The following is a 23,785-nucleotide window of genomic DNA, read 5'->3' as shown; positions in this document are numbered from 1 at the left end:
ATATAACCCCACCCACTTTGCCAAAGCACAGCCCCCACACCACTAGAGGGATATCTTCAACCACCAACTTACCATCCTGAGACAAGGCCGAGTATAGCCCACAAAGATCTTCGCCACGGCACAACCCAAGGGGGGGGCGCCAATCCAGACAGGAAGATCACATCAGTGACTCAACCCACTCAAATGACGCACCCCTCCTAGGTACGGCATGAAAGAGCACCAGTAAGCCAGTGACTCAGCCTTTGTAATAGGGTTAGAGGCAGAGAATCCCAGTGGAAAGAGGGGAACCGGCCAGGTTCAACTGTTCAGAAGAGACTGTGTGAATCAGACCTTCATGGTCGAATTTCTGTGAAGAAACCACTACTGAAGGACACCAATAATAAGAAGAGACTTGCTTGGGCCAATAAACATGAGCAATGGACATTATACAGGTGGAAATTTGTCCTTTGATCTGGAGTCCAAATTTGACTTTGCGAGACGCACAGTAGGTGAACGGATTATCGCTGCATGTGTGGTTCCCCCCGTGAAGGATGGGGGAGGAGGTGTGATGGTGTGGGGGTCCTTTGCTGGTGACACTGATTTTGCTTAATTTAGAAATCATGGCACACTTAACCAGGATGGCTACCATAGCATTCTGCAGTGATACGCCATCCCATCTGGTTTGGGCTTAGTGGAACTATCATTTGTTTTTCAGCAGGACAATGATCCAACACACCTCCAGGCTGTGTGAGGGCTATTTTACCAACGAGGGTGATAGAGTGCTGCGTCAGATGACCTGGTCTCCACAATCCCCCGGCCTCAACTAAATTGAGATGGTTTGGGATGAGTCGGACTAAAGAGTGAAGGAAAAGCAGCCAACAAGTGCTCAGCATATGTGGGAACTCCTTCAAGACTGTTGGAAAAGCACTCCAGGTGAAGCTGGTTGAGAGAATGTCAAGAGTGTGCAAAGCTGTCATCAAGGCAAAGGATGGCTATTGGAAGAATATATTTTGATTTGTTTAACACTTTTTTGTTTACTACATTATTCCATATGTGTTACTTCATAGTTTTGATGTCTTCACTATTATTCTACAATGTAGAAAATAATAAAAATAAAGAAAACCCTTGAATGAGTAGGTGTTCTAAAACTTTTGACCTGCAATGAATCTGCTAACGAACGAGAGAGGTTTGAGAGCAATACGGGAAGGATGGAGTGTGTCTGAGGTTTAAGAGAGGTTTAATGAGGAGAAAGACTCAAGCTAGAGAAAACAGTCAAAGGAGAGAGGAAATGTTGGCGGAAAGATATTTAAAGTGAAATGTTACATGGCAGCAGCGTTTATTGCATTTTTTTCCCTCATCCCCAGATGGTATATTTAGCTTCCTGTAGACAGATGTTCAGTGTTGGGTTCATGATGGGATATTCATAGAATTAGAATAAATCATTCCAATTCTATGGGAATAACGTGTTCCAATCTGACCTTTGACCCTGACTGTGTCTCTGGGTTCTGTCCCATGGTCAATTCTCATTTTTTTTGTCTCAAACCCCCCTCTTTACTGAAATACAGGAAAGGGGATGGACAGGCACCTGTTTACAGACCAAAATAAACTGCAAAATAATCTTGCAACCTTCCAATATTTTATGAGATAATCCCATTCTATGTGGTTTTAGGATAGTAGGCTGGCAGCACTCAGAGAGCAGCTTTAGTTGATCTGAGGTGGTATTATTGAGTCATAGACTGAATGAACAGTAAGTAGTTCCACCATCCACATCACTGTCTGAGTCTGCCTGACAACCAACCAGTTCTATGACTGTACTGTATAACTGTATTCAAAAAATGTATGTACAGTATCAGTTCTTCAGTTTTGTTTAGTAGTGACTCACAAGGTGCCCAAGCAGTGAGTCACTAAAAAAAACACTTGACCAAGTTGGGCTCAATAAAGTACTACTCGACTCTTCTCTATTCTCTGCAGCTCCTTCGCTTAATTCAGTAGTGATTCAACATAGACCCCCACCATCTCTGACACTTTGAAAACTTCTGCACTAGGATGAGATAATTCAACTATATACACTGAACAAAAATTTAAACACAACATGTAAAGTGTTGGTCCCATGTTTCATGAGCTGAAATAAAAAATCCCAGAAATCTTCAATACGCACAAAAAACAAATCTCCCACAAATGTGTTTACATCCCTGTTAGTGAGCATTTATCCTTTGCCAAGGTGCTGAGGAGTATTTTTGTCTGTCATGAAGCCCTTTTGTGGGGAAAAACAAATTCTGATTGGCTGGGCCTGGCTCTCCAGTGGGTGGGCCTATGCCCTCCCTGGCCCACCCATGGCTGCACCCCTGCCCAATCATGTGAAATCCATAGATTAGGTCCTAATTTCTGTCCAGGAACTGGACAGAAACTTCCAGCCATGATTTATGCCCAGTGCTCCAAGGTTAAAGCCATGACTGTCTGAGTTGGGACGGGAGTCTTCATATTTAGACATTTTAATTGAATGGCTTTTACATTCATTCACCTCTGAAATAAATCTCATTTTGGGATGAAAGCTAAGCAGCGAAGCTTGTCTGAATCCGCTGAATGCTGTCTGAGATTTAATTGCCTTTCTAAATCACAATAATGTGTCCAAATGGTACCCTTTTCTCTAAATAGTGCACTATATACGAAATAGGGTACCATTTGGGATGTAGACAATGCCTTTAACAAAGCCATCTGGTTAGCCTATTTTTTCAGTTATAGTAGCAGCAGCAGCTATAGTAAACTGATTATACAAGATGCTGATTTCTAGTTAATCCCTTTTATGTAGGTCGCCTGGCTGAACTCTGGAGCAGTTCATTTATGAGTCACTTCTTCATGAAGCATTGGAAACAGCTCTCCCACTTCTCACCCTTCTCACACTACCAGTACCAGTCCTTCAACAGCAAATCCTAATGGTTCATGACCTCATTACTCAAGAACCTTTTATAAAGACTTATCTCAAAGTCAGAGGAAGAGGGTCTTATACTGGCTGACACCAGACATCAGCCAGAGTCTGCTGCTTAAGCCAGGCAAAGAGGATCTGCCAATGTCAGGCACAGGAGGTTGTTGGCACCTTAGTTGGGGAGAACGGGTTCGTGGTAATAACTGGAGCAGAATCAGTGGAATGGTATCAAACACATGGTTTTCAGGTGTTTGATGCCATTCCATTTGCCCCGTTCTGTACATTATTATTATTTTATTGAACCTTTATTTAACTAGGCAAGTCAGTTAAGAACAAATTCTTATTTACAATGACGGTCTACCCCGGCCAAACCCGGGCCAACTGATGTCAGAGTGTGCTGTACGTGTCTAGGAGATGAGTTTGCTGTACTCTTAGAAAATGGTGCTATCTAGAACCTAAAAGTGTTCTTCAGCTTTCCCTATTAGAGAACCGTGTTTGGTTCCAGTTAGAACCCTTTTTGTTTCCAGGTAGAACCCTTTTGGACCCAGGTAGAACCCAAAAGTGCTCTACCTGGAACCCAAAAAGGTTCTACCTGGAACTAAAATGAGTTCTTTAAAAGGTTCTCCTATGTGGACAGCCAAATAACCCTTTTAGGTTCTACATAGCACAATTGTTTCTAAAAGTGTCGCTAGGTCAATTTGGATCTGTGGGATGAGTCTATGGGATAAGCTTCAGTAACTAGGACAGTAACTTGTTACATCACAGTGAGTCTGCCTCTTAAGATCTATGGGGTGAGTTTTTCTCTGCTAGCTAGGACAGTAACTTTACAGCACAGTGAGTCTGTCTCTTAAGATCTATGGGATGAGTCTTTATTCTGCTAGCTAGGACAGTAACTTTACAGCACAGTGAGTCTGTCTCTTAAGATCTATGGGATGAGTGTTTTCTCTGCTAGCTAGGACAGTAACTTTACAGCACAGTGAGTCTGTGTCTTAAGATCTATGGGATGAGTCTTTTCTCTGCTATCTAGGACAGTAACTGTTTACAGCACAGTGTGTCTGTCTCTTAAGATCTATGGGATGAGTATTTTCTCTGCTAGGGTAGCCTAGTGGTTAGAGTGTTGGACTAGTAACCGGAAGGTTGCAAGTTCAAACCCCCGAGCTGACAAGGTACAAATCTGTCGTTCTGCTCCTGAACAGGCAGTTAACCCACTGTTCCTAGGCCGTCATTGAAAATAAGAATTTGTTCTTAACTGACTTGCCTGGTTAAATAAATAAAACATTTTTTTTAAATGAGTCTTTTCTCTGCTAGCTAGGAGAGTAACTGTTTACAGCACAGTGGGTCTGTGTCTGTCTCTTAGGATCTGCAGTGATGCAGTTGCCAGCCGGGCTACAAAGCTGTACTGTACATAGACATCTCACTGAGTACAATGACGTCAAAAAATGTTTTCTGGTGGAAAACTTCCATGTCTAATTTTGTACCCTAATTTTGTACCCTTATTCAGATGAGAAGTAGATCAATTGTAGTGCAGTCAGCTATTTAGGCAGAGTGTCAGCTCTTGGTGCAGCTGGGTCTCTCTCCCTCCCTGGAGACATGTAGTGCACTAGTGCTCTCTGCTGCCTGATTCTAGATACTACTGAATATAGACCATATAATTTCTCATGCCTTAAAATACTGTACCTTGACTCTCATTCTAAGTCATAGGTGTTTTTAGCGATTCTTTATATTCTATCTATTCTTTTATGTATAAATACACACATTACATGAAGCTTCCCATACTGATGGTATTAGATGAGGCCAGTCCAGTGAAGAAGATGGGCTACCACTAGGTGAGAAAGCACATAGAAGGGATGAACACCCTTCCCCCTTCCCATTACTGAAGCCTCAGGGGTTTACTGTAGAGGTCAGGGGATGTGGAAAGGATGAACGCTCTTCCTCTCCATTATCATAAAACAGGGTTGGTTAGGAGAGAGTCAAACCTGTCCTTAAAGGGGGTTGGGTATTTATTTTACCTTTATTTTAGCAGGGAGTCACCATTGAGACCAGTGTCTCTTTTTCAAGGGAGCCCTGCATATACAATTTTATAGAACAACATTCAATACAACATAAAACAAGTCAAATACGGCATGACACAAATTGCACAAATAACATAAATATGCAGTGCATTCGGAAAGTATTCAGACCCCTTGACTTTTTCCACATTTTGTTACGTTACAGCCTTATTTTAAACTGGATCAAATAAAAAATGTTCCTCATCAATCTACACACAATACCCCATAATGACAAAGCAAAAACGGTTTATTTTTTATTTATGCAAATCTATTAAAAAGTATTCATTAAGTATTCAGACCCTTTGTTATGAGACTGGAAATAGAGCTCAGGTGCATCCTGTTTCCATTGTCATCCTTTATTACTATCACTTATTTTTTCACCCCAATTGGTAGTTACAGTCTTGTCCCATCGCTGCAACTCCCATACTGACTCGTGAGAGGCGAAGGTCGAGAGCCAAGCCTCACTGCTCGCTTAACCCGGAGGCTAGCCGCACCAATGTGTTGGAGGAAACACCGTCCAACTGGCAACCATGTCAGCATGCATGCGCCCGGTCCGCCAGAGGAGTCGCTACAGCCCGATGGGACAAGGACATCCCAGCCGGCCAAACTCTCCCCTAACCCGAACTACACTGGGCCAATTGTGCGCCGCCTCAATTGTGTGACAAAGCCCAGAGTTTGTGATGCAGTGCCTGAGACAGCTACGCCACTCGGGAGCCCCCCTTAAGATGTTTCTACAACTTGATTGAAGTCCACCTGTGGTAAATTCAATTGATTGGACATGATTTGGAATGGGACACACCTGTGTCCCACAGTTGACAGTGCATGTCAGAGCAAAAACCAAGCCATGAATTGTTCGTAGAGCTCCGAGACAGGATTGTGTTGAGGCACAGATCTGGGGAATAGTACCAAAAATGTCTGCAGCATTGAAGGTCCCCAAGAACAAAGTGGCCTCCCTCATTCTTAAATGGAAGAAGTTTGGAATCACCAAGACTCTTCCTAGACCTGGCCGCCCGGCCAAACTGAGCAATCAGGGGAGAAGGGCCTTGGTCTAAGGCACTGCATCGCAGTGGTAGAGGCGTCACTACAGACCCGAGTTCGATCCCGGGCTGTATCACAACCGGCCGAGATCGGGAGTCCCATAGGGCGGCGCAAGTTTGGCCCAGCATTGTCTGAGTTAAAGCTTAAATAAAAAATGGCATCCAGGGGTTTAAAAGTAAAGGCAGCTGCACTTTGATAAATAGTATCACCATAATCATTAACAGCTAGCAAGGTTGATTGCACAATCTGCTTCCTGCAGACTAGAGAGAGACACGATCTGTTTGTGTAAAAAAAAAAACTCACATTAGTTTCTTAACAAGCTCATTCATATTTTTTTTTAAACAAATCATTGTCAATCCAAATACCAAGGTATTTGTAATGCAGAGACTCTTTCGATTATAGAACCATCCAATGAGTGAAGAAATAATCCATCTGAGACAATCTTATGAGAACTTGAAAACAACATGTATTTAGTATTGCCCGTATTAAAGCACACGTTTTAAATCAGTAAAGGTTTCCTACATAGTTGCAAAATTGGACTGTAGCCTTCTGACAGCTAGGTCAGCAGCTGGGGCAATTGCGTACATAATAGTATCATAGTAACGATCATTGTCCTCCTCGGATGAGGAATAAAAAGGATCAGACCAAAACTCAGCGTGGTAAGTGTCTATGTTAATTTTAATAAATAAACTGAACACTGCAATAACCAATAAATAACAAAGAGAGAGAGAGTGAATGAAACGAAACAGTTCTGTAAGGTGAAGACACAAAACAGAAAACAACTACCCACAAACACAGGTGGGAACAGGCTACCTAATTATTGTTCTCAATCAGAGACAACGATAAACAGCTGCCTCTGATTGGGAACCATACCAGGCCAAACACAGAAATACAAAACTTAGAACAAAAACATAGAATGCCCACCCCAACTCACGCCCTGACCAAACCAAAAATAGAGACATAAAAAAGGAACTAAGGTCAGGACGTGACAATCATACAGATGAAATGTACAACTTTTAACAGATTGACCAATAGTATTTGTATAAATAGTGAAAAGAACAGGTTCTAGAATCAACCCCTGCGGAACACCGTTACTTCAAGAAATTCTGACTTAACCACATCAGTCACGATGGCCTGAGTTCTGTCACTTAGATTATCATGAAACCAAGAGAAGGCGTTAGAGCCCAGGCCAATCGAGTACAACTTGTTCATTAAAATGGCATGATCAAAGAATCAAATGCTTTTGTTTGTCCACAAACAAGGCAGCACAATTCATTTTAGCATCTAAAGCATTCACAAAATGATTAACAACTAATGTGGTTGCTGTGTTAGTGCTTTGCCCTGGACTAAACCCAAATTGATTTATATTCAAAATGCTATGCTCAGATAAAAAAGAACTAAGTTGTTTATTTACCAAGGATTCAAGAATCTTAGCTAGACATGGAAGCCTGGAAATGGGACAATAATTATCAAGATCACTGCTATCCCTGCCCTTGTGGAGTGGCAGCACATAAGCTGTTTTCCATACTTTTGAAATATCTATGGGTCACTGAGCCAGCAATGAGGGGGCAGCACACTTGAGCAGACCTGGCTCCAATTGGTCAGTCCCTGTGGATTTCTTGGTATTTATAGCAAGCAAGGCATCAATGACTTATATTTCTGTGAATTGCTGAAATGCAAAAACTTGACTACCATTTAACGAGTCAATCTACAAAATTTCAGAATTTGCATTTTGCCCACAGTCCCCGCCGTTCAATGAGATGTTGTTGAATCCGTTTTTTAAAGGTAATTTTGCTGTTTGCTTGAGTAATTGGAAATGAAAGGGAGTTTCATGGGATCATGGCTCTCTAAAAAATGGTGCGTAGCCGTGACTTGGGGACTGTGAAGAGACCCCTGGTGGCATGTCTTGTGGGGTATGTATGGATGTCTGAGCTGAAGGTTAATTGATTATGCAGGCAATCTGGAATTGTCATCACAGTAATATTTCTCATAAAAACTAGGAGAAGCAGTTACTCTCTTGTCAACCCTCAAACAGGAAAGGCTGGCATACATGTTGTTGATGTAAGTTATGTATGTGCAGTTAAGGCCAAGGCGTGGTGCTCTGTTTTGAGCCAGCTGCTGTTTTGCTAGGTCATTCTTTGCTGCACTATATTACCGGACAGTAATCAAGATGGGACAACACCAGAGCCTGAACAACTAGTACAGTGGATTTGTCTCAAAAACGCAGAACAGCTTCCTACTTGTTAGATATTACTGCACTGTCAGCACTGTCAGCATTTCGCTACACTTGCAATAACATCTGCTAAACACGTGTATGTGACCAATAAAATTTGATTTAATTTGATTCAACTTGCTCATTGATTACACCCTTTATGTACAACTCCAGTTGAGGTTCAGGTCTTAGATAATGTTTTGAACCAAATACAATGCTTTTAGTTTTAGATGTATTTAAGAACAGCTTATTATTAATCACCCATTCTGATACTGACTGTAACTCCTTATGTAGAATTTCAGTGAGCTCACTGGCTTTGGGTGCTGACATGTAGAGTGTGGAATCATCGGCATACATAGTCATTATAGCTTTGTGTAAGACCCGTGGCAAATCATTTAGAGAAACAAAGATCAATAACGGGTCCAAGGCAACTGCCCTGAGGGACACTGCACTGTACATATCTGATGTTTAGTGCTGAGCGATTAGTGATTTTTGAGGTCAGGTCGGTTTCGTTTCTACTATTAAAAAAATAATAACAGTTTTCTATTTCATTCATTAATGCATTACGCATCATGTGGGTTGAATGCTGGAACAACACAGAAAAAAATAAACTAATAAAAGTCCCATGATGGTAGTGACTGGCCATTAATGCTTATAACTTGATTTTATTTTATTTAACCTTTATTTAACTAGGCAAGTCAGTTAACAACAAATTCTTATTTACAATGACGGCCTACCAAAAGGCCTCCTGCTGGGACGGGGGCCTGGGATTAAAAATAAAAAATAAATCAAATATAAATATCCTCTATAAATATAGGACAAAAAAACACGTCACAACAAGAGACAACACTACATAAAGAGAGACCTGAGAAAACAACACACCAAGGCAGCAACACATGACAACGAAGCATGGTAGCAACACAACATGACAACAACATGGTAGCATACAACATGGTAGCAGCATAAAACATGGTACAAACATTATTGGGCACAGACAACAGCAAAGGGCAAGAAGGTAGAGACAACAATACATCACACAAAGCAGCGACACCTGTCAGAGTATCCATGATTGTGTCTTTGAATGAAGAGATTGAGATAAAACTGTCCAGTTTGAGTGTTTGTTGCAGCTCGTTCCAGTCGCTAGCTGCAGCGAACTGAAAAGATGATCGACCCAGGGATGTTTGTGCTTCAGGACCTTTAACAGAATGTGACTGGCAGAACGGGTGTTGTATGTGGTGGAGGGCTGCAGTAGATATCTCAGATAGGGGGGAGTGAGGCCTAACTTACAGTATGAACCATCATGTATTCACATTACTTTACAGTTTTTTCCAACTGCGTACACAAGTTTTTAAAACTGTCTCCTTTTTTTCAAAACTCTACACACAATTCCCAAAACTGCACACACAAAATGCAAAATGCCTCACATCTCCTTCAAAATGTAACACTGCATTCAAAATGCCATAAACACATGTCAGAATGAAGCATTTGCATCAAATAGCAAACACTGCTTTCATAATAGTACATTTTTGGATAAACCATGTAAACACTGTTGTTCTAAATCTAAAGCTTTTTGGTCTTTCATAGGCTTACATCTACATTTCAATACAATGTTCTACAGTGAAAGTCATCTGCTGAGAGGGGTAACAAGTACACTGTAAACACCAATGCAATGTAGAAACAGAAAATATTTATTAGGCCAAACATTACTGTTGTATACAGTAGCATACAACAAATCCATAAACATATGTAAACCAAAAGTATATTCTTTAGAATACCGTAAGAACACAATTTGTGTGTGTGGGGTCCCGGGGGTCAGTCCAGGAATTGGTAGGGGGATCACCAGTGCTAAGCTACGCTTCATCTCTTCTCCGGCCTGAGTCTGGCCAGAATACTTCGTCCACATCACAAGATACGTTTTCTCTTGCCAAACATCGAGGAAAGTATCTCCTAGCATGGCGTATCCAACCTTGGACAGAGGCAACCTCTATGTCCCCACATAGACCATATTTATAATTGCAGTCTCTTGTACATCTGTAAACAAGCTTCCTCGTCCTCTATGATGTCTTTGCCTTTCCACTCTGTACAGAATTCAAACACAGTATGTGTTCAGCATAGGAACTGTAAACAATGTGCAAAAAAATGTAGTACAGCATGATAACCAACCTCATTCATTCAATGCAGTGCAGTAAATGGATGGCTTAGAGTTACAAATGTTTATGCAATACTATGCAGTCATACGTATTTTACAGTACATTGCTGTAATGCTAAAATAGTCATTAGATAGTTGCATACCTGTTCTCATTTCTGAAGGTTCGAATTATGGACGCCACTGTAAATCGACTCAAGTTGGGCTGGACTCTCAGTCCAACCTCTCTCATGGTCAAACCATGGTTGATCACATGATCAACAAGTTTTGCCCTAATCTCATCAGAGATGGCTCTCCTTCCTTCTCTTCTTTGCCCTCGTCCTCTTCCTCTCCCCCCCACTCCTCTTGCTCTCTGTCCATTGTTGGCATCCAATGTTCAAAACAGGTAATCTGACCTTTGACCTATTTATAGGCCTATACTACAGTAAAGCAGTGATTGGTTAGTGATCAGTTAAGCTATTAGTGTTTGCACATGTGAGGAGTGTGTGAGACCTGGTAAATAAGTGTAGCATTTTGATTGGTTGTGTTTGGAAAAGGAAAGCAAGTCACTTCCTGTTCGATTTTTGTGTTTTAGGTAGATAATTGTGTGTAGTGTTTTGAAAAAAGTGTTTTATGCAATTGACAACTGAGTCAAACGCTGAGAAATAGCTTATGGTTTTGGATATTTGGTGTGTAGTTTTGCACTTTGAGTGAGAGGTTTCAAAAATCGTGTGACATGAAAAGATTTTGTGTGTAAGCAGTTGGAAAAAACTGTAATAAAATATTTCAGTTGTTGTGTATATTACATTTGTTTTATTTTCTGACTTTATTATTTAATTCCAAGTATTCATCTCATCTCTATAGAGCTGCTGCCTATGCTGTCTGACAAAATCACTATTTTAGTAGTTCTTCAAAGTAAATAAGGCATACATTTATGGCTGCTGAATACCAACTGTCAATCACTTAGATAATGTATTTTCAGGATACCTCGCGAAGCATCTGTTTTCTGTCCCTCTCGATCGGGCGTTCTCTCTTTTCTCTGTCTCCGTGTCTTCTCCACACAGACCAGACAAGTAGGCAAGTAATTTTCAATTTGATTTGATTTGACCATTTCGAATACATAAAGAAGCCACACCAGGCAACCAATACATTTACCAAAATTGACATGGATTATATACACAAAAAGTCAAAGACTTTTCCCCATTGTGGTCCTCTATTGGTTGGCTTATACAAAAAAAGTAAATATGTATTATGGTCATTGTAGTTAATTAGCACATTTTCTGTGCTAACCTATGTAAAATATTGGCCTGTTGGAAACTACAACTCTCAACTACGTCGCACAGTTCGGGCTTGATTTGATTTATCTTCAGAGAAACTGCACATCGATCTCCCAGGGAAAAAAATAACTAAATGGAATTTTACCAATTTTGGTTAATTGCTCAGCACTACTGATGTTAGAGAAGCTTCCATTGAAAAACATTCTCTGGGTTCTATTGTATAAATAACTCTCCAACCACGTGACAGCAATAACATCAAAGGCTGAACTCTAACAAAACAGCTCCAACTAACAACGTTTTATCCATTTATTTTAACCAATTATCTGTTGTGCAGTACAAGTTAAGTGCCCTTCTCTATATTCCATGTTGAAAGTCGGTAGTTAACTTGTTCTCTAAAAAAGAGCATTTTATTTGGTCAAACACAATCCTCTCCATCAGTTTACTAAGAACAGACAGCAAACTGATTGGGCTGCTGTTAGAGCCAGCAAAGGGTGCTTTACTGTTTAAGGGCAGTGTGCTTTACTCTTATAAATGACTTTATGCCCAACCTTTGGCACTTTGGCTTTCCTTGTTATTGCCACAATGTTATGGTCACTACAGCCAATGGAAACTAATATTGCTTTGTAGCAAAGCTCTGCAGCATTAGTGAAGATATGATCAATACAAGTAGATGTCACAGATCCAGCACTATTGGTATGCACTCTAGTTGGTTGTGATAACCTGGGTCATATTACAGATATTAATCACAGTTAGAAGCTTCCTCTTGAGCGAACAGCTAGTTGCTAACCAGTCAATGTTCAGGTCCAGTGGTGACCTGTCATTCAGAGCCCCACCTGTTTTGAGCCTCACCTGAGCCAATAGTGGCGCAATTAGAGAACATTACCAACCCCTACTATCTGTATTTTCCGCTGGCTGCCCCACCACCACAAAAAGCACTGAGCTAGGCTGAAACACCTGCATTTTGGAGCTGCCTTACTCAAGAATGCAAAAAAGACATGATGTTTGGATACGGCTATATTAACTTAATTACTTTTGTTTTGCCTGTTTTGCATGTTATTTTGGCATTAATACGTGTCACATATCAGTTTGCAAACAATGTTAAAAAAAAAGTGGGGTTGGGTAGGAGAGAGTCAAATCTGTCCGATTGTGATGTTTCATATTTTCAGATGAGAAGATGGGCAGTTTGTAGCATGTGCACCTGCTGTAAGTCTCTTCATCACTAGAGGGCGATATTGCTCCAGTCTTCCACCATGTCTTTTGAAAGGAGCTCTCTGAATCCCAACAAATGTTTCACTGTAATTTCACTTGATTAAATCAAAGGGACACACTTGTTTGAGAATGTACTTGTTTATCGAAATTGTAATCAGAAACGAGAAAAATATATCATGAATATAACTCCTCATTATAAAATGAAATTATTTGTATGTCTAATTTTACACTGAGTATACACAACGTTAAGAACTCCTACTCTTTTTATGACATAAACTGACCAGATGAATCCAGGTGAAAGCTATGATCTCTTATTGATGTCACTTGTTAAATCCACTTTGATCAGCATAGACATGGATTGAGACATGGATTGTGTGTGAGCCATTCAGAGGGTGAATGGGCAAGACAAAAGATAAAAATGCCTTTCAACGGGGTATGGTAGTAGGTGCTTTGCGCAATGGTTTGTGTCAAAATCTGCAACACTGCTGTGTTTTTCACACTGTATCAAGAATGGTTCCACCACCCAAAGGACAACTGTGGGATGCAATGTAGTCAACACACACTCATACATACACACACCTGCATCCCCCTGAACCTAAGCAGGGGCGATACTGGTCGGTCCCTGGATGGGAGAACAGATGCTGCTGGAAGTGGTACTGGAGTGCCAGTAGGAGGCACATTTCCTCTCCCCCTCCCCCAAAAAGATTACAATGCCACAGAACTTTGCCCTGTGTAGAGTGTCGTCTTTTGTATGGGACGTTAAAAGGGTCTGGTCCTCAATCTGACCATCATGGCCACCTAATTGTCCCCAGCTTCCAGTTCTCACTCAACTTACCTGGTAAAATAAGGGTTATAAAAATATAAACACACACATATTAGCCTCTTCACCAAGCCACCAAACGACAGAGGAAAATAAAAGAGATAGGGGAGGGCTATAGAGGTAAAGATAGAGAGATAGAGAGAATACAACAGAGGGTATTAGACATGGGTAGAAAATTACATGAGACCCCAGTCAGAGATGGAGGGGAAAGGCTGCCGCTCTTAGTCTACAGACCCTCCTCTCCTCTTCTCTTCCTTATTCACCATCAGTGAGAATGCTCGCTCAAGCTGACTGGAGCATGAAGAAGCCAATCAGGAGCCTACCTCCCTGCTTTGTCATCAGCCTATGATTGAGGAACAGTTGGCTCTTCATTTGGAAGGCAGATAAAATGCCAGGTCTGGATCTAGAGAGCAGCCTCTGGGGATAACTGAAGCTCTACGTTGCCTTATTATGGGTTTAAGGAAAACTCTTTAAGCCTGGGGCAAAAACATTAAATTCACCATCAAGGCTAAGAGAGGAGAACAATAAGAAGGGGCTTTTTAAAACGTCTGCTATGGTGTGGTTGTTTTCTATCTAGTGGGAATGTAATCCCCATTAATCTCTAGTGCTGGTGCTTCAATCAATCGTTACTATTTTTTGTCAATTCGTCAAGTGGTGCTTGTTGGAATATTAAACCTCCATGTATGATAATTTGTACCTACATGGATTTGAAGACTCGGAGGCGGTAAGTAAGGGGTTGTGGTGGAGGGCTAGATGGTGTAAGCAGTGTTAATTGCCTGTGCCGTGCTGTTATTTTCTTGTGTGTATGTGTGTGTGTGTGTATGAGAAAGAGAGAGAGAGAGAGAGAGGTGCCTGTGTATTGACAACACCATACAACTGACACTGGTTGAACATGCAAACACACACACAAAATGCACTCAAACACACACAAGGGGTCGGAGGAGGGTGGAGACTCAGCGTGTATAAGAGAAGGTGTGTGGATCATGGGGGGGTAATGGAGGAGAGGGATGCATGTGTCTCTGAATGGTTCTCCGTGTGGTTCTCGTTCTCTGTATGGTTCTCTTTGTGATTCTCCAAGGCTAATGTTGTTTTCTGATGCCACTGAAGGAGAACAAGCTAGATGAACCCTCCATTACTTCGTTCTATATTATTGAACATCCACTGATCTTGACATACAGGACTCTCTCTATACCATCTACCATGTCTTTGGATGACTGATGAGCCAATACACGCTGTAACTCTGTGTGTGTGTGTGAGTGTGTGTCTGTTTAGCCTGCGGAGCAGAGCCTTAGCCCTTCCCTTTAAGGTTGTGATTGCTTAATGTTTCATTATGTAGCTCCTTGGAACAGAGAGCTGCAAGTATTTTGTGTCTCATTTAAAGGGACAGTGTCCCACCATTTTCCTTCTGCACTCTGTTGTTTTCTCCTTTCACTCTTTCTCTCAGATGAAAGCATGTATAGTACAATCAACACACACATAGGGATGCAGATGATCAGAGAACCATGAAGTCCAAAATACAGAGCAGTACCACAATCCTATCAATGCAGACTACACAGTGCTAGAGTAGATCTTCATACACACAACCATTATACTCAATTGCTATGGAGCAACCCAACTTTATATTGATGTGTGATGGGAATCAACAAGAGAAAAACGTTTTTGGGTTGGGTAGGGAGTGAAGTGAAACAACCAAATGTTGAATTACCCCTTGTGCATTCTACTTTTCTAACTCGCAACAGTAAGTTGAGACCCCGACTAAATTCCACCCAAAAATGTTGAGTTGCCCACCACAGCTCTACTATCTACAGACTATCAGTAACATTTCAACTAACTAGCTACTAACTCTTATCCGAACCCTCAACCCTGGCCCTGTCCTAACCCTAATCTTAACCCTTACCCTTATTCTAAACCTAACCCTAACTAGCACCTTAGCAAGCAGTTGCTTATCAACAGATAGTTTGTTGATAGTATGACCATCTGTAGAGTATCTACAGATGGACTATCCCAATAAAGTGTGACCGCTATGTCTTACACATTTGTTTAATCCATCTCCCCTGTAAGAGGGTGTCTTGTTGTTACCCAGCAGTTGTAAACTTCTTTAAGGCACCTCTGCTCCAGAATATTTCCTAATGGTCCTGTAGACTGTTATCGGTGCTTATCACCGGTCTGGAAGTGTTAGTGGCTGCCATTTTCAGACAGTATCTTCCTAGGCGTCTCAACAGATAAGGCATGAGTGTGGCCTGATCCTTGATTGTTTCAAGCCCAGCTTTTTTGACACTCATCGATAATCTCACTAGTGACCTAGTTGTGTGAGTGGCCTGGTGGTGGGAGAGGTGGCGGGTGCCTTGTGCCCACTACAAGTCATTTTAGGAATCTTTTAAAGGTGATACACTTCAGGATCTTGTTTGAATTTTTGCATTGTAATTCCAGAAAATGTCCATAATATATCTGTAGTAATAGTGTAATTATAGTGTTCCACAGTATTATTTACCCACCGGTGTTGTGATTGGCAGTGATATTCGCCTATTCATTTCTCCCGCAAAAGCGGCATCTGTCGTCAAAATGGGAGAGCTGGTTGACTTTGTGGCTGTGTTATCTAGTGGAAATCGGGTCAAGCGGCTGATGTAGAAATCGTTCTGTAATTTTCCTGGTTATTGAAATTCTACACTGTTCGCTCAATTTCAGTTTATGTGAGAAAACAAGCACTGAATAGTGTAGGGAATCATTGTACCATCTAAATCGATGTGAAATATATTTTCAATAACAACAAATATTGTTTTTACAGCTGTTTGAACTGGTGGACCAAAACCGAAAGTAAAAGGCTCAATTGGATTCTCCGCCATGTTAAGGGGAAATGCTACACGGGGCAGATTTGTTTTGAATGCAGCCTAGTACTGTTGCAATTCACCTAGCTTCCAAATAGGGGAGAAATTTGGAGACATTCTAGATGTAACACCTTTAAAGTGTGTCATGACAGCATGCCTCTGCCAAGCACGTGAAGAGGCACAAACAGAGATCACATTTCTTCTTAGCTTCAATTCCTTTAGTAGTCTCTCTTGACCCACATTCGGCAGACTCAATAACCTTGGTTTCTCAAATGACGGCCTCGTCTGGTTCACCAACTACTTCTCAGATGGAGTTCAGTGTGTCAAATCGGAGGGCCTGTTGTCCGGACCTCTGGCAGTCTCTATGGGGATGCCACAGGGTTCAATTCTCGGGCGACTCTTTTCTCTGTATATATCAATGGTGTCGCTCTTGCTGCTGGTGGTTATCTGATCCACCTCTACGCAGACCACACCATTCTGTATACATCTGGCCCTTCTTTGGACACTGTGTTAACAAACCTCCAAACGAGCTTCAATGCCATACAACACTCCTTCCGTGCCTCCAGTTGCTTTTGAATGCAAGTAAAACTAAATGCATGCTCTTCAACCTATTGTTGCCCGCACATGCCAGCCCGTCTTGAATCACTACTCTGGACGGTTCTGACTTAGAATATGAGGACAACTACAAATACCTAGGTGTCTGGTTAGACTGTAAACTCTTCTTCCAGACTCACATTAAGCATCTCCAGTCCAAAATGAAAACTAGAATCGTCTTCCTTTTTTGCAACAAAGCCTCCTTCACTCATGCTGCCAAACATACCCTCGTAAAACTGACTATCCTACCGATCCTTGACTTCGGCAATGTCATTTACAAAATTCCCTCCAACACTCTACTCAGCAAATTGGATGTAGTCTATCACAGTGCCATCCGTTTTGTCACCAAAGCCCCATATACTACCTTGTTGGCTGGTCCTCGCTACATATTAGTCGCCAAACCCACTGGCTCCAGGTCATCTATAAGTCTTTGCTAGGTAAAGCCCTGCCTTATCTCAGCTCACTGGTCACCATAGCAACACCCACCCGTACCACGCGCTCCAGCAGGTATATTTCACTGGTCATCCCCAAAGCTAACACTTCCTTTGGCCACCTTTCCTTCCAGTTCATTGCTGCCAATGACTCGAACGAATTGCAAAAATCATCGAAGCTGGAGTCTTATAGGGGGCGTATGCTTTATGGTTAACGGGACGTGGTGTGGCCAAAACAACATACAGGAACTCAAGTCCTTCTGTTCACCTGATTTAGAATTCCTCACAATCAAATGTAGACCGCATTATCTACCAAGGGAATTCTCTTCGATTATAATCACAGCCGTATATATTCCCCCCCAAGCAGACACATCGATGGCTCTGAACGAACTTTATTTGACTCTTTGCAAACTGGAATCCATATATCCGGAGGCTGCATTCATTGTAGCTGGGGATTTTAACAAGGCTAATCTGAATACAAGACTCCCTAAATTTTATCAGCATATCGATTGCGCAACCAGGGCGGGAAAAACCTTGGATCATTGCTATTCCAACTTCCGCGACTCATTTAAGGCCCTGCCCCGCCCTCCTTTCGGAAAAGCTGACTACAACTCCATTTTGTTGATCCCTGCCTACAGACAGAAACTAAAACAAGAAGCTCCCGCGCTGAGGTCTGTTCAACGCTGGTCCGACCAATCTGATTCCACACTCCAAGACTGCTTCCATCACGTGGACTGGGATATGTTCCGTATTGCGTCAGACGACAACATTGACGAATACGCTGATTCGGTATGCGAGTTCATTAGAACGTGCGTTGAAGATGTCGTTCCCATAGCAACGATTAACACATTCCCAAACCAAAAACCGTGGATTGATGGCAGCATTCGCGTGAAACTGAAAGCGCGAACCACTGCTTTTAATCAGGGCAAGGTGACTGGAAACATGACCGAATACAAACAGTGTAACTATTCCCCCCGCAAGGCAATCAAACAAGCTAAGCGTCAGTATAGAGACAAAGTAGAATCTCAATTCAACGGCTTAGACACAAGAGGTATGTGGCAGGGTCTACAGTCAATCACGGATTACAAAAAGAAAACCAGCACTGTCACGGACCAGGATGTCTTGCTCCCAGGCAGACTAAATAACTTTTTTGCCCGCTTTGAGGACAATACGGTGCCACTGACACTGCCCGCAACTAAAACATGCGGACTCTCCTTCACTGCAGCCGACGTGAGGAAAACATTTAAACGTGTCAACCCTCGCAAGGCTGCAGGCCCAGACGGCATCCCCAGCCGCGCCCTCAGAGCATGCGCAGACCAGCTGGCTGGTGTGTTTACGGACATATTCAATCAATCCCTATCCCAGTCTGTTGTTCCCACATGCTTCAAGAGGGCCACCATTGTTCCTGTTCCCAAGAAAGCTAAGGTAACTGAGCTAAACGACTACCGCCCCGTAGCACTCACTTCCATCATCATGAAGTGCTTTGAGAGACTAGTCAAGGACCATATCACCTCCACCCTACCTGACACCCTAGACCCACTCCAATTTGCTTACCGCCCAAATAGGTCCACAGACGATGCAATCTCAACCACACTGCACACTGCCCTAACCCATCTGGACAAGAGGAATACCTATGTGAGAATGCTGTTCATCGACTACAGCTCGGCATTTAACACCATAGTGCCCTCCAAGCTCGTCATCAAGCTCGAGACCCTGGGTCTCGACCCCGCCCTGTGCAACTGGGTACTGGACTTCCTGACGGGCCGCCCCCAGGTGGTGAGGGTAGGCAACAACATCTCCACCCCGCTGATCCTCAACACTGGGGCCCTACAAGGGTGCGTTCTGAGCCCTCTCCTGTACTCCCTGTTCACCCACGACTGCGTGGCCACGCACGCCTCCAACTCAATCATCAAGTTTGCGGACGACACAACAGTGGTAGGCTTGATTACCAACAACGACGAGACGGCCTACAGGGAGGAGGTGAGGGCCCTCGGAGTGTGGTGTCAGGAAAATAACCTCACACTCAACGTCAACAGAACTAAGGAGATGATTGTGGACTTCAGGAAACAGCAGAGGGAACACCCCCCTATCCACATCGATGGAACAGTAGTGGAGAGGGTAGTAAGTTTTAAGTTCCTCGGCGTACACATCACAGACAAACTGAATTGGTCCACCCACACAGACAGCATCGTGAAGAAGGCGCAGCAGCGCCTCTTCAACCTCAGGAGGCTGAAGAAATTTGGCTTGTCACCAAAAGCACTCACAAACTTCTACAGATGCACAATCGAGAGCATCCTGTCAGGCTGTATCACCGCCTGGTACGGCAACTGCTCCGCCCACAACCGTAAGGCTCTCCAGAGGGTAGTGAGGTCTGCACAACGCATCATCGGGGGCAAACTACCTGCCCTCCAGGACACCTACACCACCCGATGTCACAGGAAGGCCATAAAGATCATCAAGGACAGCAACCACCCGAGCCACTGCCTGTTCACCCCGCTATCATCCAGAAGGCGAGGTCAGTACAGGTGCATCAAAGCTGGGACCGAGAGACTGAAAAACAGCTTCTATCTCAAGGCCATCAGACTGTTAAACAGCCACCACTAACATTGAGTGGCTGCTGCCAACACACTGACTCAACTCCAGCCACTTTATAAATGGGAATTGATGGGAATTGATGTAAAATATATCACTAGCCACTTTAAACAATGCTACCTAATATAATGTTTACATACCCTACATTATTCATCTCATATGTATACGTATATACTGTACTCTATATCATCTACTGCATCCTTATGTAATACATGTATCACTAGCCACTTTAACTATGCCACTTTGTTTACATACTCATCTCATATGTATATACTGCACTCAATACCATCTAAATCAAATCAAATCAAATTTATTTATATAGCCCTTCATACATCAGCTGATATCTCAAAGTGCTGTACAGAAACCCAGCCTAAAACCCCAAACAGCAAGCAATGCAGGTGTAGAAGCACGGTGGCTAGGAAAAACTCCCTAGAAAGGACAAAACCTAGGAAGAAACCTAGAGAGGAACCAGGCTATGTGGGGTGACCAGTCCTCCTCTGGCTGTGCCAGGTGGAGATTATAACAGAACATGGCCAAGATGTTCAAATGTTCATAAATGACCAGCATGGTCGTATAATAATAAGGCAGAACAGTTGAAACTGGAGCAGCAGCACGGTCAGGTGGACTGGGGACAGCAAGGAGTCATCATGTCAGGTAGTCCTGGGGCATGGTCCTAGGGCTCAGGTCAGTTGAAACTGGAGCAGCAGCACGGCCAGGTGGACTGGGGACAGCAAGGAGTCGTCATGTCAGGTAGTCCTGGGGCATGGTCCTAGGGCTCAGGTCCTCTGAGAGAGAGAGAGAGAAAGAGAGAATTAGAGAACGCACACTTAGATTCACACAGGACACCGAATAGGACAGGAGAGGTACTCCAGATATAACAAACTGACCCCAGCCCCCCGACACATTAACTACTGCAGCATAAATACTGGAGGCTGAGACAGGAGGGGTCAGGAGACACTGTGGCCCCATCCGAGGACACCCCCAGACAGGGCCAAACAGGAAGGATATAACCCCACCCACTTTGCCAAAGCACAGCCCCCACACCACTAGAGGGATATCTTCAACCACCAACTTACCATCCTGAGACAAGGCTGAGTATAGCCCACAAAGATCTCCGCCATGGCACAATCCAAGGGGGGGCGCCAACCCAGACAGGATGACCACATCAGTGAATCAACCCACTCAGGTGACACACCCCTTCCAGGGACGGCATGAGAGAGCCCCAGTAAGCCAGTGACTCAGCCCCTGTAATAGGGTTAGAGGCAGAGAATCCCAGTGGGAAGAGGGGAACCGGCCAGCAGAGACAGCAAGGGCGGTTCGTTGCTCCAGAGCCTTTCCGTTCACCTTCCCACTCCTGGGCCAGACTACACTCAATCATATGACCCACTGAAGAGATAAGTCTTCAGTAAGGACTTAAAGGTTGAGACCGAGTTTGCGTCTCTGACATGGGTAGGCAGACTGTTCCATAAAAATGGAAATTCTAGGGACAATTAGGAGGCCTGCGTCTTGTGACCGTAGCGTACGTGTAGGTATGTACGGCAGGACCAAATCAGAGAGATAGGTAGGAGCAAGCCCATGTAATGCTTTGTAGGTTAGCAGTAAAACCTTGAAATCAGCCCTTGCTTTGACAGGAAGCCAGTGTAGAGAGGCTAGCACTGGAGTAATATGATCAAATTTTTGGTTCTAGTCAGGATTCTAGCAGCCGTATTTACCACCAACTGAAGTTTATTTAGTGCTTTATCCGGGTAGCCGGAAAGTAGAGCATTGCAGTAGTCTAACCTAGAAGTGACAAAAGCATGGATTAATTTTTCTGCATCATTTTTGGACAGAAAGTTTCTGATTTTTGCAATGTTACGTAGATGGAAAAAAGCTGTCCTTAAAATGGTCTTGATATGTTCTTCAAAAGAGAGATCAGGGTCCAGAGTAACGCCGAGGTCCTTCACAGTTTTATTTGAGACGACTGTACAACCATTAAGATTAATTGTCAGATTCAACAGAAGATCTCTTTGTTTCTTGGGACCTAGAACAAGCATCTCTGTTTTGTCCGAGTTTAAAAGTAGAAAGTTTGCAGCCATCCACTTCCTTATGTCTGAAACACATGCTTCTGATCTACTGTATCTTGCCTATGCTGCTCTGTACCATCACTCATTCATATATCTTTATGTACATATTCTTTATCCCCTTACACTTGTGTCTATAAGGTAGTAGTTTTGGAATTGTTAGCTAGATTACTTGTTGGTTATTACTGCATTGTCGGAACTAGAAGCACAAGCATTTCGCTACACTCGCACTAACATCTGCTAACCATGTGTATGTGACAAATAAAATTTGATATATCCCTCTCTAACTTTAAGCATCATCTGTCAGAGCAGCTTACCGATCATTGTACCTGTACACAGCCAATCTGTAAATAGCACACCCAACTACCTCATCTCCATATTTTTACTTGCTCTTTTGCACCCCAGTATCTCTACTTGCACATCATCATCTGCACATATATCACACCAGTATTAATGCTAAATTGTAATTATTTTTGCCTCTATGGCCTATTTATTGCCTTACCTCCCTACTCTTCTACATTTGCACACACTGTACATAGATTTTTCTATTGTATTATTGACTGTACGTTTGTTTATGTGAAACTCTGTGTTGATGTTTTTGTCGAAATGCTTTGCTTTATCTTGGCCAGGTCGCAGTTGTAAATGGGAACTTGTTCTCAACTGGCCTACCTGGTTAAATAAAGGTGAAATAAATAAAATAAAAAACATTAATACATCTAGTGTGAGATGTGCTTTAAGAATAATTACATTGATTCAGATGACCATCCTACCCATGCTAGATTATGGAGACATCATTTATAGATCATCAGGAAAGGGTGCAGGTAAGGGTGCTCTCGAGCGGCTAGATGTTCTTTACCATTCGGCCATCAGATTTGCCACCAATGCTCTTTATAGGACACATCACTGCACTCTATACTCCTCTGTAAACTGGTCATCTCTGTATACCCTTCGCAAGACCCACTGGTTGATGCTTATTTATAAACCCCTCTTAGGCCTCACTCCCCCCTATCTGATATATCTACTGCAGCCCTCATCCTCCACATACAACACCCGTTCTGCCAGTCACATTCTGTTAAAGGTCCTGAAGCACAAACATCCCTGGGTCGATCGTCTTTTCAGTTCGCTGCAGCTAGCGACTGGAACGAGCTGCAACAAACACTCAAACTGGACAGTTTTATCTCAATCACTTAATTCAAAGACTCAATCATGGAGACGCTTACTGAAAGTTGTAGCTGCTTTGTGTGATGTATTGTTGCCTCTACCTTCTTGCCCTTTGTGCTGTTGTCTGTGCCCAATAATGTTTGTACCATGTTTTGTGCTGCTACCATGATGTTGTCATGTTGTGTTGCTACGTGTTGCTGCCTTGCTATGTTGTTGTCTCAGGTCTCTCTTTATGTAGTGTTGTGTTGTCTCTCTTGTAGTGATGTCATTGTAAATAAGAGTTTGTTCTTAACTGACTTGGAAGTTAAATGAAGGTTAAATAAAACCATTTTAAAAAACATTGTCGCCACAAGGTCAAAGTAATTTCCTTCTACGTAACTGCTGGATGGTTTGCTTTGTTAATCAGTCAAAGTCTGACATATGGGTGACACATCGATTGTTTTGAACTGACATGAAGGTCAAATGCTTTATTATCTAAATGTTGAAAGTGC

At 42.7% G+C, this 23,785-nt stretch overlaps 1 protein-coding gene across 3 annotated transcripts in view; it reads left to right on the top strand.

Annotated features, from left to right (window-relative positions):
• The window catches only part of LOC112238503 (voltage-dependent L-type calcium channel subunit beta-4), a 58,264-nt gene that overhangs the window by 5,132 nt on the left and 29,347 nt on the right, over positions 1-23,785 (top strand). The window contains exon 1 of one of the 3 annotated variants that reach the window (XM_024407094.2): positions 13,957-14,355. The exons of the other annotated variants lie outside the window; for them this stretch is intronic. Within the exon in view, the coding sequence (XP_024262862.1) occupies positions 14,311-14,355 (45 nt within the window). The 5' untranslated portion in view covers positions 13,957-14,310. Of the gene's footprint in view, positions 1-13,956; positions 14,356-23,785 lie in introns of those variants that run through there. 3 annotated transcript variants of the gene reach the window in all.

Source organism: Oncorhynchus tshawytscha, linkage group LG03 (genome assembly GCF_018296145.1).
Source record: "Oncorhynchus tshawytscha isolate Ot180627B linkage group LG03, Otsh_v2.0, whole genome shotgun sequence".
In the NCBI taxonomy this organism is placed as follows: domain Eukaryota; kingdom Metazoa; phylum Chordata; class Actinopteri; order Salmoniformes; family Salmonidae; genus Oncorhynchus; species Oncorhynchus tshawytscha.
This window is presented reverse-complemented; position numbering and strand designations above follow the sequence as displayed.